This window comes from Neofelis nebulosa, chromosome 7 (genome assembly GCF_028018385.1).
Source record: "Neofelis nebulosa isolate mNeoNeb1 chromosome 7, mNeoNeb1.pri, whole genome shotgun sequence".
In the NCBI taxonomy this organism is placed as follows: domain Eukaryota; kingdom Metazoa; phylum Chordata; class Mammalia; order Carnivora; family Felidae; genus Neofelis; species Neofelis nebulosa.
In genome coordinates, this window is record NC_080788.1 from 95887135 (window position 1) to 95905134 (window position 18000).

Sequence of the window (18000 nt, forward strand, 5' to 3'; positions counted from 1 at the left end):
CTAGGTCCTTTGAGCTTTTCTAACTATTGTCTGTGGAAATAGAGAGTTATCCTGTATTTCAATGTTATCCCTACAAGTTTTGCAGTGCGAAACAAGAGTGGAATCAATATGAAGAAATACTAGGTGGTTGGGATATATTTAAAAGATATTTACTGAGAATTGAATAGAGCTAGTGTAAGCATTTATATAAATCTTTTACTCAGGTTTAGTGCTTTTTCCCACTCAGATGATTGAGACTAGATAACCTTTAAAAAAAAGAAGACAGGTCCACTTAAATTAATGATATTAACTTGAGAAGAGGCAGTGTCATCCGTGTTGTCCACACTGCATTCCCAGTCCTTAATACCGTGCCTGGCTCATCGTAGCATGTTCCATAGATCTGTTGAATTCATGCATGCTTGAAGGAATGAATCGCAAGTGAAAAGGAAGCATAAGAATAGTTACAAGCTCAACATGAGTAAGCTGTAAAGTTTACACTTTAGTTGATAAAGGCAGTCCACCTGCCTCCCCCTCCCCCTCAATAATAGACCCAACCAACTCACAATGTACAAAAAAGGAATCCAAATGTAAAGTTTTTTTCTGAGAAATGTAACAAATCAAATTTTATTATTAAAACTACTTAAAAAGGCTGAAATGTTGCCCTTGTCAGCATTCATTAGAACCACATTTTCCTCTCTAAAGGAAGAGATTGCATTTCATATAGGGTACTGCTCTTGTCCTATCGAGTTGCAAAAATCAATATTTTTTTAATCTTCTTCTTAAAGATAGAAATACATTCATTTGAAGGGATAGGTGTAGCAATATTAGAAAACCCTTTATGAAGACACAAGACATTCTTCTTAGATTAATGATAAATATAAACATTTATCTCCCTTAAACCTTTGACTTATTTAAATTTCACCTTTAGGAAATTGATTTTTGTTCACTGTCAGCATAGATTTAACATTCTAGAAATCTCTTTTAGATATAGCTCGGTGGAAATAGCCATGGTACTTTCAAGCTCTTTTCTAGGGGAGAAATTACAAAAATAGACTTTCTTTGTACTAAGTCATGCCATTTCTTCTGCAACATCAGTGCACTTGCAAGCACTTAAACCTCTTAGTCACACCAGGTTCTCAGTGTGAATGTGTCAGAAAAAAATATTTTATGTATATTTTGATATCAGAACATTTCATGTTACTACCATGGCATTTCCAATTCCTCTGTTGAGACTACATTAGTGCTAAGGATGAATGAAGATGACAACTGAAGTTTAAACGTGTTCCTGTACAATTGCCAGTGGAGTCTAGATCCAGAATTTCAGAGTGTCACAAAGGATCTGAACCTGCTTTATTCATGTTCAGGTACCCATACACAAATAAAATAATACACAAGTAAAATACTAGAACTGGTTGCAGTGTATGAGCCTTATTTTATGCTGGTCTCTTAGAGATAATTTCAACAAAAATGAATATGATTATATTTTGATGAGAATCATTCCCAATTTTGTCTCTTTTGAAATAATGTATGATATAATATTAATGATTCCTTGTCAAGAGATGAGTGTGGCCTCTGAGAGACAGTCAGTAAAATCCTTATTCTAAAATCATGAGGTTGGGAGAGATAATAACGTGCCTAGTATTTTCAATCAGATGGTTATGTATATATGCTGATATACACATGTATACACATAAACATCCAATTGTGTGCATGTATACATACTTGCAAATAATGAATACATTCGAATTATTGGCATTCCTTCTTTTTGTATTAAAGAGTTTTTCAAACTTCCCATCATCTTTCAGAATATCCAGAAAAATATATGCTATACATATTTAAACTTTAAATAAAATAGGACTTGTACCTTAAGTTCCATTAATATATTAATTCACTTTATATATGCAGAAAAATAATACTGAGATTAGAAGACAATACGTTAGGATGACAAAGGTCAAAAGACCCTGATTTTAATTCTGGTTGTGTTGTCAGTCATGTAATCTTCAACAGGTTAGTTATAAAATCTCTATGCAGCAGTTTTCGGATGTATAGAATGAGCATATGACTATTCTATCTCACAAAGCGTTTGGGAACATCACATTAATTTTTTTATTAGAAAATTTGAAGATAATTAAGTCCTAAAAACATAAATATTATTATTATTAAATGTTATAATAAAACGAATGATACAGCAGAAACAATAAATTCTTTATTCTATACATTCTGATGTACAAATTTCAGTGATTTCTTGAATATTTTTCTCTATATATACATTTTTATTAGTTTGGTTTCCTACATATTTAGTTTAATTCAACAAATATTAATTGAGCACCTAGTATATGCCAATCTCTGAAATTGGCATTGCAGGGAACATAAAATTAATAAGAAATAATGCCTGCTCTTAAGGAGCTTACAGTCTCTATTAAGGAAACAAGACAAGGACCCAGTGGTTATAATATAAAGCAAAATATCTGTTCCATAAAAGAGGTGTGAAAAGGTGTTATGAATTTCAAGAAGCGTATCAGGTAAAAAGATGGCATTCGACATGAATGTTCAAGAATGGGTAGGACTCCCCCTTTCTCACCCCCTGCCCCTAGACCATAATTCACTTTAGTAAAGTGAAATAGTAAGGTAAAGCTCAAAGAATTTAGAAAGGTGAGTATGTTCTAGGCAAGTTATGCTTTCCAGTAAAATTGAAATGTACAGAGATCTGGCAAGGTATATTAGACATATTTAAGAAAAGTTGTGGGTATTAGCTAGGCATTTGTACCTCAGTCAGTATGCAAAAGGTAGACACTAACAATCCCTGAGAAGGGGACTAATATGTTTAAAGCTCCACATTCTTGTAAGAGGGTGGGACCCTATTTAGGAAGACCAATTTGGCAGGGGCAAATTTGGGAATAGGGCATAAGGGAAGCATGAGTTAGGATGCTATTACATTGTATGGACAGTAGAAAATTTATATTAATTTCTGTGAAGCAGAATAGAATTTAAAAAAGGTTAAAAATGACAGAAATGAGGAGGCAAAACTGATTACATTTAGAACACGAGGGAAATGGAGGCAAAGATAGTTCAACAGGTTTGAACATAGTTGAAATAGTTCACTAGAAAAATGGTAGCATAATGGTGGTGAAATTAACAAGATAAAGAATCCAGGAGAAGAATTTGGTTTTTAGGGATGAAGAGCAAGTTGATTACTGATTTAGGGTGTAAAGAGTAATATTCAGCATAAATCTTTAATCTATATAAAAGATGCAGGCCTGGAGAATGAGGTCGATTTGAACATCATCCATGAGAGGGTAGTTCTTGTAGTGGATGGGATGGAACTAAGAAGAAAAAACTTAGACTATTGGAAAAAGTTAAAGACAGAAGTGGCATGTGAAGTAATAGATAGTATCCAAAACAATGAGAAAAAAACAGTGAATATGATAACATTTACCGATGTTGGTAATTTCAAGGAGTTGGCAATTTCAAAAAAATGTGATAGTATGAAAAATAATAAATTGAAGAGAATGAATCTTTGGGAAAGTCTTTGGATTGGCTTTTACAGGATCAAAGTGGAGGGAATATAGTCATTCACTGTTGTTTAACAAAATATTTGACACATTACTCTGAATTAAGAAAAAAACAACTGGTGGGGCGCCTCGGTGGCTCAGTTATACATCCAACTTTGGCTCAGGTCATGATCTCACAGTTCGTGAGCTGGAACCCTGCTCAGGCTCTGTGCTGACAGCTCAGAGCCTGGATCCTGCTTCAGATTCTATGTGTCCCTCTCTCTGACCCTCCCCTGCTTGCACTCTGTCCATCTCTCTCTTAAAAATGAGAGAACTAAAAGAGAATTAAAAAAAAAAAAAACTTAAAAAAATTGGTAAGCAAAGTCAGTGTTTCCTCTGGTTTCATAGAGCCTACAGTGCAGTAAGGGAAACTCATAATAACCAAATATGTAAATACTTAAAAATTTGAGAAATGTTCTCAAGGAAATTAGAACATATATGGGGCGCCTGGGTGGCGCAGTCGGTTAAGCGTCCGACTTCAGCCAGGTCACGATCTCGCAGTCTGTGAGTTTGAGCCCCGCGTCAGGCTCTGGGCTGATGGCTCGGAGCCTGGAGCCTGTTTCCAATTCTGTGTGTCTCCCTCTCTCTCTGCCCCTTCCCCGTTCATGCTCTGTCTCTCTCTGTCCCAAAAAAAAAAAAAAAAAAAAAAAAGAACATATAATAGAAGACACCGATTTGATCTAAATGATGAAAAGTTTCTCAGAGGAACATCTGCATAAGCTAAGATCATGAATGAACCGGGCAACAGGAAAGGAAGGCTTGGAAAGGAAGGCTTAGATTATTTGAGACAAGGAACAGCAGACACCCAGGCCCTAAGTATGGAGCAGCATTGGAAAAAGTGAAGAAAATCTCTGTGTCTGAAACAACATGAGCAAGAGTGAGAGTGGCAGGAGACTTGTTTATTCTTCACCGTAATTTGGTAAGTGTCAGATTAGGTAATATGATAGGTACTGGGGAGTGTCATTACCTGGTGAGCAAGATAAGGCTGGATTGGTAAGAGAAGCCAGATCATGAAGGTTTTCTTATGTGACTTTAAGGAATTCAGTCTTCATTTGGCAAGCAGTGAGAAGCCATTAAAAGGCTTTAAGAAGGAGAGTAAGTTTATATTTGTATATGTTTTTTAAGATAATTATATAAGCCACAGGTGGAGAATGGGGATGGCAGTATTGAAAGTATAAGTCTACAGTGAACAGCTAAGGCAGTATCCTAGCAAGAGTTCATGGTAACTTTTTCTAGGGGAGTCACATAAGGGCTGGTGGCAAGTACAGAGTTTCCAGATATACTCAAGAGACAAAAATCAGCAAGATATGGTGATGGATTGGACATAAGGGACAAAGACTGAAGGAGGCATTAAGGTTGATTCTCAGGTTTCTGGCTTCTACTTTGATTGTTGCTGCCATTACAGATATCAGGAATACTGGAGAAGCAGCTATTAATGCACCAATGTAAAAGGAGGTTTTGAAATTTTTATTCAATTGTGATAATGAAAACCATCAAGTTTGTCACACAATTGTAGTCCTATTTCTGACCACTAACAAGCCTTAATCAGATGCTTGGTTGATACTCTCAGTGTGTGTCCATGGAATTTACTTCTCTATGAACAGCTAATTGGGATGGAGTTTGAATCTTCAGGACCCGCCTCATTAGCACATACCCAACTCAGCAAAGCTAACCAGGCCAGAAAAGATGAAAAGAAATGCATTCATTTTGATGGAGATTACTCTCATGTGCTGTGTACTATTTTCCAGAATAAATAAATACAGTTGAGAGACTACAATTGAGATCAACAAATAATTAGTGTATAGGAAGGAAGAGATAAAAGTGGAAAAACAGTCCATTATATCATCTCCATTATATCATAAAACAGAAATTCTGCATATTTCTTCTGAAAAGTAGACTTTTCATTGTTATTCATAATTAAAGAATCATTAATGAGTTATTTTCATTAACTTAGAAACAGGATTTTTGCTGTTTCCAATTAATATATCCAATCTGAACTTTGAGTTAAGTTTACTTTGCTAAGTAGAGCTTATTTTAATTCTACAACTTTATCTGGTTACCTCTGACTATGGGTAACATTAACTGATATTTTGCCCTTGACAATTATCCTGTTTTCACTGCACCTCTTTGAGGACTCATCAGCAGATAGGGTTCTCCTTGCTGTCTTATGCCTCCATCTAAAATGCTTAAAGCTCTAATTTCTAGGCCACCCAAATGTAGACAAGATCACTTTTAAACAATAAAATCTCAAAATTTCCCTACACTGAGCCATTTCTTTTCTCTTCGAGGAGTTTTTTTCTTCAGTGTACAATGTTTATATACATTTAATGCCCAAAAAATTAAGGATCAAAAGAATAAGGTATAAAAGGAAACTTTGCTAAATCATATCTACCAGACATGGAGAATGTTATATTTTTATACATATATACATATTTTTAAAATATATCAGACTACATGTAATATTTAACCTAACAGTATGTAGTAGATATATTTATATGTTTTAAAGTTCAAGCCCATTTAAAAAATAGATTTTTGATTCTCTCTTCCATAACTAAACTATTGTGTTAGTTTTGTTCTCTCAGAAAAGAGAAACTTATCTTTGAGAAAAAGTTTTAGGACAGAATCTTATCTGGATGATGATTACTGGAAAATTCTAGTGGAGATATAAGGAAGTTATAAAGGGAAGGAAAGGTAACTAATAAGGATATGCTCTTAATCCAAGGACCCCAGTGAATGTTTGACTCGATCCTATTTGGGGAACTCTGGGAGTCTGTACAACAGATATCTCAGTGTTAGTCTTTTTCAAGTCCAGAAACCCAGGGCATTATACATTGAAGGCTGCTGGTGCAGCAGGACAGGAGGATGGTTGTGGTGGATGTTAATTGCTGGCACTTTTGAGTTATAGTGCATGGGTAGGTCCTGAGGTAATCTCACACAATCGGCAGTCTTCAGGCTGCAGTGTGGTGGTCAAGCTAGAGTGGATATGGGAAGAGCACAACCATACTTTCATCAACCATTCCTTTACTGGTGGACATTTAGATTGTTTCCAATTTTTTTCACCATTATAAACTGCCATAATATTCTTATACATGATTATTTGCATGGTTGTCCAATTTTGCATGACAATTCCTATAAGTGGAATTAAAGACAATTATGACAATTAAGGACAGCAATCTTTGGGTTTGTTTGCAATGAAGAGAGGCAACTTCTTATATGAAAGTTTTTATGGACTTGTCATACATCATATATCTAACTTTAAATGTAACATTCTAAATTTAGATTTAACATCTAGAACAGTTAAATTGCTAGCACCATTAATTTATTTTTTATACCTTCTCATTGCTATGAGAAAATGTCAGTATTTTGAACTAAAATAAATATACCTAAAATTTATAATAGGACTTAAAATTTGTCCAATTTTCCATCTTAAAGACAACATTGATTATAAAAGAATATAAAAGAATCAAAGAAAAGCTTTAGTAACTTGGGCTAGATAGACAAAGAGTTCTTAACTTGACATCACAAGCATAATCCTTACAAGGGAAAAATAAAAAATTAGACCTACCTCATCAAAACTAAAAACTTTTTCTCTGCAAAATACCATGTGAAGAGGGTGACAAGTCCAAGTACAGACTGAGAGAAGCTACTTAAAAGCCATATATCCAGCAAATGATTTAATGTGTAAAATATAAAAAGAGTTCTTTAAACTCAAAACAAAACACAAGATACAATTAGAAAACAAGCAAAGGGCATGGCTAGACATTTCACAGATGAAGATATTCAGATAGCAAATGAAAAGGTATTCAACTTCATTAGTCATTAGGAAAATGAAAATTAAATTCATGGGGTTTTACACACCTATCAGAATAGTTAAGATAAAAACAAATAGTGACAATACCAAATGTTGGTGGGAATGCATAGAAACTGGATCATTCATGCATTGCTGGTGGGAGTGAAAAATGATATACCCACTCTGGAAAACAATTTGGCAGTCTTTTTTTTTTTTTTTTACAATATTTAGCACTTATCTTGGAAATGGAAATTTACGTTCACACAACAGTGTATACATGAACATTCATAGCAGCTTATTTGTAATGGCCCCACACTGGAAACAGCTCAGATGTCCTTCAGTGGGTGAATGGTTACACGAAATGTAGTACATCCATACACCACAATACTGTACTCTGCAATAAAAAGTTACAAACTACTGGTTACATGACATAACTTGAATCAATCTCCAGGGAATTATGCTGAGTGTAAAAAGTCAGTCCCTAAATTGATATAGCATATGATATCATTATATAACATTCTTGAAATGATAAAATTGTAGAAACGGAGAACAGGTTAGTTGTTGCCAGGAGTACAGGATGGGTTAGAAGAAGGGAGGCAGGAGTGAATGAAATGTGTAAAATAGAAGACAGCACTAAAGGTGTTCTTACGGTGATTGGACTGTGTGTTCTGACTTTGGTGGTGGATACATGAACCGACAGGTATGATAAAAATAAATAGAACTGGGGCGCCTGGGTGACTCAGTCTGTGACATGTCCAACTTCAGCTAAGGTTATGATCCCATGGTGTGTGAATTTGAGCCCCCCTTCGGGCTCTGTGCGGATAGGTCAGAGCCTAGAGTCTGCTTGGATTCTGTGTCTCCCTCTCTCTGCCCTTTGCTGGCTTTCTCTCTTTCTCTCTCTCTCTCTCTCAAAAGTAAATAAACATTAAATACATACACACATATATAAGATGTAATTAGTGAGGGAAACTGGGTCAAGGGTATATAGAATCTCTCTATATTATCTCTTGCAACTGCATGTGAATTTATAATGATCTCAAAATAAAAGTTTATTTTTAAAAAACACACATCGTTCCTGTCTAGAATGTAAACACATATATGAATCTCAGTGGTAACTTTTGAAGAATGTCAACCTTGTGCTTACTCACTAGCATTTGTATAATGTTTCTAACTTAATTTTTTATATCCTAATATAAGCATGATTATTCCAAAAATAATTTACAATATTAAAGTAATGCCAGAGAGCTTATTTCATTTGGGGGCTATTTCATTTCATATCAGATAAATAATATTAGAATATTTAAGTAATTAAAATATTATAGAAAATTCTTCCTTGTCTATTTTAAGATGAAACAAGGAAAAGGAAATAAGGGTTAGCTATTCAAAGAGTTTTTAAAGAACCTATTTTAAAAGATCTATTACTTTATTAAACGAGGACATTAAAAAAACAAAACAAAATTTTCTCTCTTTGCTAAATACTTAATTTGCATTGCCTCATTGAATCATTACAGCATTATGAGGTAGGTACTATATTACCATCCCATTTTTATAGGTGAGCAAAGACTTACGTGGTGCTTAGTAATGTTCCACATTTTGTAAAGATATTAGCTCACTAATTAGAAAACACAGTACTCCCTTTTAAAGCTAAGAGAACTGAGGGAGATTATGCAATGAAAAACCCTGGCAATCTGATGCCACACCTTTCTATGTTATCTTCAGGGTCACTCAGGCACAGAGATTTTAAACTATCTGTGCAAGGTCACACAGCTACTAGTGGTAAAAAACAGACTTTGAACTTGGTTACTTTCCAATGCACCGATCTTTAACAAATTGTGGTTATTTCGATCAATAGATCAGCATTATTTAAGTGGCTTCTTAAAAACCTATGTCTTCTCCCTTCTCTCAAAGTCTTTTGAAACAAAACCACTGGTGCCAAGATTCTAGAATCTGTGTTTTCAACAACGATTCTAGGAGATTTTGATTCACATTAAAGTCAGAGTCCAACTGCATTACAAGATGCAGAGCAGATTTCCTGTGAAGGTCACATGAAATATCTAGTATAATTATAAATGATGCCATATTTCATCAATCTTAAGGTTAATTTTTTGTTGATTTGCAATTTAACATCTCTGAAATAGGACTTTCTGTTAGAAATGATGGTGTCTTATAATCACAATAAAAATGTTTTTTCTTCCTAGTGGTATGTAAAATAATATTATTTTAGACTTGATAAAGTATGGAGGTTCATTGCTAATAAAATACAAAAGACATTGCTTATTAAACATTGTTCTTTTCAGTCCTGGGTCACACTATGCAAGGGTGACCATCCACATGCAATGAAAGACAGGGTGATGGAAAGAAGACCGGAAGGCATCCATCATACAAAGATTCATGTATACCATGGTGAGTCACTAACAATTATGGGCTAGAATGGATGAAATGAAAACACTTTGAAAATTATAAATCATTCTGCCACCACTGTATATTTATGAATGTGGATGTATGGGCTTGAAGTAAGATTATTACAAAAAGTGGACATAATTTGAAAATGCTCATCACCAATCTGACGCATGTGCAGTAGGCATTATGATTCTCAACTCTAGACTAATCTACATACTGTGAATCCACATAACCAGGAAGGAGAAATTGGACAGAGGAGCCAAGTTGTAACCATAGTCACTGCAAAATAAAAAAGACAAAGCAAGAAGAGTGTGTGGTAAAATATTTGCATATATATTTATTGCAGTTCCTTTTCAAATTTACCTCATCAAAATATTTTTTTTTCATTTTTTAGATTGTCTCTCTACCAGATGCATTTGGTTATGTCATCTTATTTTTATTTCCTTTATGCTAATGTGAATGCTCTGATTAGATTCATTTTTCAATGTATTCTCCTGATCTATTCACATTGTACCCCTCTTAAGTGACTTCTTTATATTTCTGTCCTAGAAGCTTTATCATTCTGTTCTTTGAGCCTTCGTCTGTAACTGACAGACTGACATTCCTTTCATTCTGTCTGTATTTTATGTACTGGGTATGTAATTTGGACCTGTCCTCAGGAAAATTGTGAAGTGAATATAGTCTTTGAAACCCCCTACCTCTCCTCTTTGCATGCCTCCCCTTGTTGTCCCTTAGCCTCATCTGGTAGGTCAACGTATTCTCAGCCTATTTGGTTAGATATTTGAAAAATGTGAGCTAATAAGAATGTTCTCTGCAAATTTTAGAGAACTCTAGTATTAACAGACTCTATACTACTTATGGTTTCACTTACTTAACAACGTGTGTGTAGTTGCCATGTACTAACACTGTACCATCTTTTATTTTGGGCTTATTGGCCTGTTGAATTGTGTTAATTTGGGAAATTAAAACATAGACTTCAAAACAGAAACAATGAAAATAACAAAATTAGTAGTTCTCTCTGTTCAACACAATTTCCAAATTTGAAAATTAATGTTTACCATTTTTTGTTCCACATACAAAAGAATCTAGTTTATTCCACATAAAGTATTCCCAGAACTAAATAAATATATTCCTATTTTAGTAATTTTTGTAATTCAATTATTGTGTAATTCTTAAAAATATTTCCATGTTTAAATATACTTTATTTCAAGTTTAGTGGATAATTGGATCTCAAGCAATATCTACCACCATAAATTCCAGAAAGCAGCTAAGATTGAATTTAGCTAGAGCTCATGATCTCTGTAATAGAAAATGAAGCATAATGTTCTATAATTAATACATTTTGGTTGAAAGAAGACATGCATGTAGTATTAGTCTCATGTATAACGATGGCATCTGACACAAAACATGCAGAATTCATCTCATTTTTTTCAGTTTAACGACATAGTAATTTTGTTTGCAAAAACATTGACAACATATGCCCTTTTATGAAGAGATATAATCACTTTCTGTTAAACTAAGAAGTGCCAGGAAATTGTGTTGCAAATGCTTATGCTGTTATTTCAGTTGCCTTGACTTCTCATTTTTCTCACATGCAGGAGGCATCTTCTGTCCGTGAAATTTCATTGATTTTATCACTGAAAGGTGACATTGCTGCTTATTTCCTAGGTTCATTGAATAAGTTCTATTTTAAATATAGCTCTAAATCACAGATTAATTCAATAACCATTAATTCAATAACCTCTACAGAACCTAGATAAGTTGAAAGTACTTACTCTTGTTAAAAGACACAGTCTTTGCCCTGGGGTAGGTTACAGTTTCAGTTGGGGAGCAGATATTCAGATAACTAAAGAATACTTTAAAGGAATGTAGGTACTATAGGAAGTCAAAAGATAGATAAGGCCCTTAATTTGACTATTAAACTAAATAGCTATAAAGAATAAACAGTATTTTAATACATAGTTAAGGGTTGGTTTTTAAACACAATTAGTGTGTCTGTTAATAATAATTGTATTCACTTTTCTATAATTTCACAGATATTCTTAGAAATATAATACCAAAGATAGACAGGAAGTTAAGCTATGCAAGCTAATTGTTAGGATTCCATTTATACTTTGGTTCACTCAAATCATTGTCAAGCACTATTATTTTTTTCCCTCAGAAGACCCACATTTAGCCTACAGTGCCCCCCATGAAATATGTGACTGAAACTATCTACTTGGATAACATCCATGCTATAATCTTCAATCAATATTTTACATATCATACACAAGCCCAGAGTTACTAAATTGAGCCATAATTCTTAAATCACAGTTCATTCAGGAGTATTTTTTAGTGCCTGCTGGTTTAACACAATCTTATAAAGGATCTTTCACAAAGTATGTAAAAATCAACACATATCTTTAATGGGCTAATTGTGCTTCATTGCAGTGTTGAGTCTATAAAAGATTTTTAATAGTGAGAGAAATGATGGCATTTTCACCTTAATTTGAAAATATAATTGCCATTCTAAATAGCTTTTTTTCTAACTTAAGTGCTTATTGACAGCAGAAATTTCCCCCAAACACTAATAGAGAATTTAACATAATTGCATTTATTGAAAGAAAATCCAAGGGAAAATAACATACAGCTATCTGAAACTAGCAGAAGTAAAATATCAAAAGAAAAAGTAAGTTAAATCTAAATTTGAGATCTAAAATGTAACTAATATTCAATATAAATTCAACACAACATATACTTAATTAAACTTATACATTTAAATATACTGATGAGATCCAAGAAATAAAAGTGATATCCTAGAAATCCAGGATAACAAGAGCCATATGAAAACAAACTGAAACTAACAAGCTAATCCCTAATTCACAGAATTTACCATCATTTGATTGAAAAATAAGAATATTTTTTAGCTCAACCCATGGAAAATTAGAACAATTGAAATTAAATTCAATCAGTTGTAAATATTCCCTTGAGAAAACGATTTCATTTTTTACCCGGAGTTTAACCTCTACCCTACTCAAAATTTTGAATTCCAATTCCTTAATTTCAATATACTTAATGTGGGTTCAGGATAGTAAAATCACGACTCATATTTTATTAAACTTTATTCTAAAATGGCAATAAAGTGATCCATATGGAAATATGTGGAATAGTTCTCTCTCCCTAACTCTTCAGTTCTGTTTCTAAGCAGACATCCACATGTGACGGACTGATTCTGAATGGACATATTTCCCATTACAATCTCAAGTCTTTGAGTCCTACTTTTGCTATGTAATAACATATATTTATAAATATTATGGATACTCAGCAAAGAGCTTTTTATACCAGATTTGAAAAAAGTTCTGTCCGTTCGTGGTAGCTTTTCTCCTACGTTGAAGTAAAAAGTGCCAGAGACTGCTTTTAAAAAATAAGCGCTAAGAAAACTGATTAAACTGGTTAGACACAAAAGGAACACTGGAGGAAAGGAAATAGCTTGGGATTGAACCCTATGATTTTATTGTTTTCACAGAAAATGCAATAACTCCTCATTGATACCAACTACCCAGTTGCAAGAAGAGTATAAACCTTCTGCTTTGTTGAGACACAGGTGAGGCAATTTGTAAGAAGTAGTCATCAACCAAAAAGGAAATGAGTTTTCAGTAAATTTTTTTCCAGTTTAAATGCTGTTGTGAGGCCCTGATCTTTGAAAGGCACGTTAAAAAAAAAAAAAAAGTTTTTTTGTTTTGTTAAAGAAACTGCATTCAAAAGAATCCTTTGAAAATCACTCTATCAAAATCATATTAGTTGGTCACCATCTTTCAAATCCCTAATCAAAACAAAATAGGTCATGAAAAATATCACAACCAGTTTCATACAGTCTTAAGCACAGAACTTAATTAATTGTTTTCCAATGATGCATTTTGACAGATAAGTTTATTATAAAGTCTTAAAATAAAAATGCATGTTTGGTGAAAAGTTAGTACAGTTGTCATTCATATTTTGCCATATTTTGAAATATAAAAGAGTGGGATTTTATTTGTAATATAATGTAACTGACTGACTAGCTGGTTTGTAATTCTGATTATTGTAGTTATCATAATTCATTGCCAAAGTCAATTCTGTGATATATGTAAAATGAAGTCCCATTAGTTTAGCCTATTGTATGACATTGTAGTGCACCATGCATCTTTCAGGTCTCTAAAAGAAAATTTAATGGCAGGCCAAACTTCTAACTTACTAAGTACTATGAATCACACAAAACAAGAAAACATTTCAAACCAGGGATACACAGCGTGTTATAATTCATCATGGAACTAACAAAAACAGGTAGCAGGAAAAAAGAAAAACACAGCACAGTATATGTGTATACTAGAGGTAAGAGAAGACTCAGAATTTTTTAAAGCACAAAATAAAAGTTATGACATTTTTAATGCATAGGCAATGAGTATTTAATATAAACCCTACAAATATGACAGGGTATCTTTTTCTCACTTTTGGGTTTGTTGGAAAGGAATAAATATTGGGTATGATTTGGCACTTCTGGAAGATTTAGTGAATTTGGTGAATCTCAACATATCTAAGATGTTATCAGTTTTAATATGCACTTTTATTTTATATATCACTACCCAGAAATACTACCAATTGTAACTAAAATAGGCCCAGTTGCAGACATGTTAAATGTGGAGGAACAAGCATTTTTGAACTAAGGAAACAGAGTTAGCTCCTAATTAATCGGATCTATTAATGACTTGGACATTACGTGGTGTAATCTTTCTTCCAGAAAATTAAAAGCTCTATTGCCTGATGCCTTCCTATAAAGTACGACAACAAAAAATTGACATAAATTACACTTAAAATATGTTATCAAAAAGGAAAAGGGGAAATATATTGGTGAGTTTAACTCATCATAAATACAAAAAAATATTAGGAAAAGATAGGCAGTTGATAAACAGGTAAGTGGTTTAAAGTCATCATTATTATTACTGATGTTAAACAAGAGATTACTTAATACAATTTACACTTCACTTATCCCAGCCTTTTAAAATTTCCTGCATTTTTATTCATTTTCTTTCAACTGAACATTTGATGGGGAGTGAAAAACATTGATTCGAATTCTAAGTTTGGTGTTTTACAGAAATGATCCAGAACCCACTTGCGATGTATATTCTAATTTATTACCATATCAATAAATCTGATTGTTTTGCAGTTCTTCTGCTTGCCCCTTTGTTCCTGGCACTCATCTGCATTTTCTCAAAAAATTAATCAAAATTAATTTTTGAAGTACCAGCCAGTTCTCATGGACTTCTGAAGCTATGTGAAAGGTTATAAAAAGACGTTAGTATTTTATGAGTGCGTTGTAAAAGGACTGAAAACTTGCACTTACAGCAATTTCTTTGTGCAGTTAATAAGGAGAAAAGTAGACTTGATTGTTTTCCTGGAAAGGACACATGTATATCCAAATATTCTGAATATAGATTTTTTTTTTAGTTTTTTTCAAAAGTCTCACTCAAATCAAATTCAAGATAAAGGAAGAAGGCAGCAATGAGCTAAGCCTCTCTTTAGATGTAAAACAATTTTTTAATAGTATCAGCAATGGGTGTGCAAAACATCAATTAGAAAGGATGATCCACTAATATGGGATAGTGGAAAGAAGTGGTGAGTTGCCACACAAAATGGAAGTCAAGGTGAGGAGAGTTAGTAAAACATGCCCCAAATATTGTTTACTTTAATCTCTTTGGTTTGATAAAACAGATGGTTGACTGTAATTGTGAAAATTTTCAATATGCCTGATTTGTTCAAGTAAGTTATAAAGCTTCTTAGTTAATTCTGTTTAATTTAAAGGACTTGGTTTTAGCTTGATTCTATCACCACCTAGCTCTGACTGGTCCTCTCTTTCACTATGAAAATACACATTAAATTCCAAGTTCGTATTTTACTTTCATAAGTTTGACTTTTATTTTACATGTATGAAAAATATGGAAGAGTGCATCAAGGGTTCCTATTAAATGCTTTCCTGCCAACATTAAGGTGTCTGAAGCTCTGAAGGTTTACCCCATGGTATCATAACTTGTATATATAGCTAGTCTCATTTTGGTGACAAGTAAACATTGCTCAACAAACACACATACCGCTTTGCATACCTTACCTGGAAAGAGGCTTTATTGAACATAGCTGTAAAATTATCTTTTAAGTTGAATTACTGAATTTGCACAAACATTTCTACAGAATTTTTTCTTTTAAAAACCAAGCTTTATCATTTTTCCACTACATTTTGTTGTGCTTTTTATATTAATATTTGCAAATGTTATAATTTAATACTTATTTTCCAATTACTTGCATAATCAGTTTTTTTTAATCCTGGGGTGTTGAAAGAACATATAATAATAATAATATTCTTCTTTAGACAAAAGTCTTTTTAAATGAAGTTAAAAGCTGAGATAATTTAAGGAAAAAGATCTTCAAATTTTCATAACCAACAGGTTTAAGTGAAATTTACAATGCATTGGAAAACTGGCTGGTTAAAGGTATGATTTGTCCTCAGGTAGCTCAAAATCATTTTTACAGGTTTTTGTTTTTTTGTAAAAGTGTTTTTAATCTCGGTAAAATAATAAAATAATATTTCACAATTTGCACAGAGTCTGACTAAAGGGCAGAGGCATATTACCCTCAGTGTTTAGAATAAAGCCAGATTTTTCAGGCCCAGTTCCGCTGTAGAGTTTGTACGCACTGCAATCACAAACATTTTCTTTGCTCCCTCTAAAGCTAGGGCCAATTTCATTTCAAATGGAGGTTAGAGTAAAAAAATCACTCTTGTGTTTTACCACCTTCTGCGCTAAGTATTATTTTAACAACCTTTTGCTCTGGTTGACCCATTTAATAACCTGGAAGAAAAAAGTGTTGCTCCCATGTCTGGTCTCAATGGAAGTTATTTTCTGATGGACAATTAAGCCGAATGGCCATGGCTGTCTAGGAGGTCCAACAACAAGTATTTCGTCTGCATGGGCTTACGCAGTAGCTTCGGTCCTTTCTTCTTCAGAAGCGGCTTTTGTTGTCTCGCCTATAATTTGCACGTTTAGGCTCTGTAGTTTGTTTACAAAATAGTTTTACACAAACCACTCTTAGCTGTGCAAGCTTCTGAGTTGAAAATTATTCAGGCTTGTTTCATTGAAGGCACTTGGTTTCCATGGCAATTTATAAAAGATGGTGGTTTGGTTTCTTCATTGGAACAGATGACTTAGTTTGGGTGTTCAAGTGGCCGCAAGCAAACTCCGATAAGCCTGTGTAATATGTAAGCCCAGGTTTACCATCCTGGATAGTAATGCATGCAAAAAGAGACAGCATACAGTTATCTAGCTTAGCCATGGGAGGAAAACAAATAATAACAAGAAAGGTGGGATGGGGACAGGTGGGGAGGAGCATGAATGTTTTAAATAATTCTGAGTTCGGGTTATTTTCAAGGAAGGGTAACAACCAAAGGTAAAAGGGCCTACATTTATTTAATTCTCTGTGTAAAACCTTCTTGAAAGGAAAATAAATGCCAGCTTTTCACGTACCCTGTTTACAGTGAGGTTTTTGTTGGCAGGCCATTAGGTTTCCATGGTAACAAGCAAACTATTCATTTGAAACAAAACCAGCCATGACTTTGTGCTTTGACAAGGATTTCTATAGCTTTTTTTTTTTTTTTTTTTTTTTTTTTTTTCCAGAGTTCAACCAGATGACCAGATGATGCTGTAATCTTTTTAGCCACAAAAGCACCTGAAGGTCTCTTCTCTACTCAGGTCAAGATTATCTTTTATATGTAGTTTGGAATAAGTTATACTTCCATGATGTCTTTTTTATCCCCAGTGCTTTAAAAAATTCGTTTTTATTATTTTATGTTTGAGTCAGTAGTCAGTGGAGGAATCTTTGGTAGTTTGTTTTTTCAATGTCCATTTACAAAGACTCTTTCTTCATGCCAGTGCCTGGTGAATCTTTTATAGCCTCTGCCAGGATAAGGTCACCTTCGAGGACTTAAGATAGAGATGAGGACGATGACCGGGAAAAGCCATAGATGTACTAAAATTCCAACAGCACCATCAACAGAATCTAAAGACAAGAGAGATAATGCCAAGAAACAAACAAAAATAGAGAATAAATACTCCATGTAGCTATCAATACAACTGTGGTGAACTAATAAGCAATATTAGCATATGGAAAACATTTTGACAAAATACTCTTTTTGGTTTGTTTTATTGATCAGTCTGTTTCCAAGACAAGAAAATAAGAAAATAAATATGTGATTAGAAATTTGATAAAAGAAAAATG

The 18000-nt window shown here is 33.5% G+C and overlaps 1 protein-coding gene across 1 annotated transcript in view; it reads right to left on the bottom strand.

Moving 5' to 3' along the window:
- Positions 1-13185: 13185 nt before the first annotated feature.
- The window catches only part of MDGA2 (MAM domain containing glycosylphosphatidylinositol anchor 2), an 875114-nt gene continuing 870299 nt past the window's right edge, over positions 13186-18000 (bottom strand). The window contains exon 17 of the mRNA XM_058738955.1: positions 13186-17781. Within this exon, the coding sequence (XP_058594938.1) occupies positions 17693-17781 (89 nt within the window). The 3' untranslated portion in view covers positions 13186-17692. The remainder of the gene's footprint in view (positions 17782-18000) is intronic.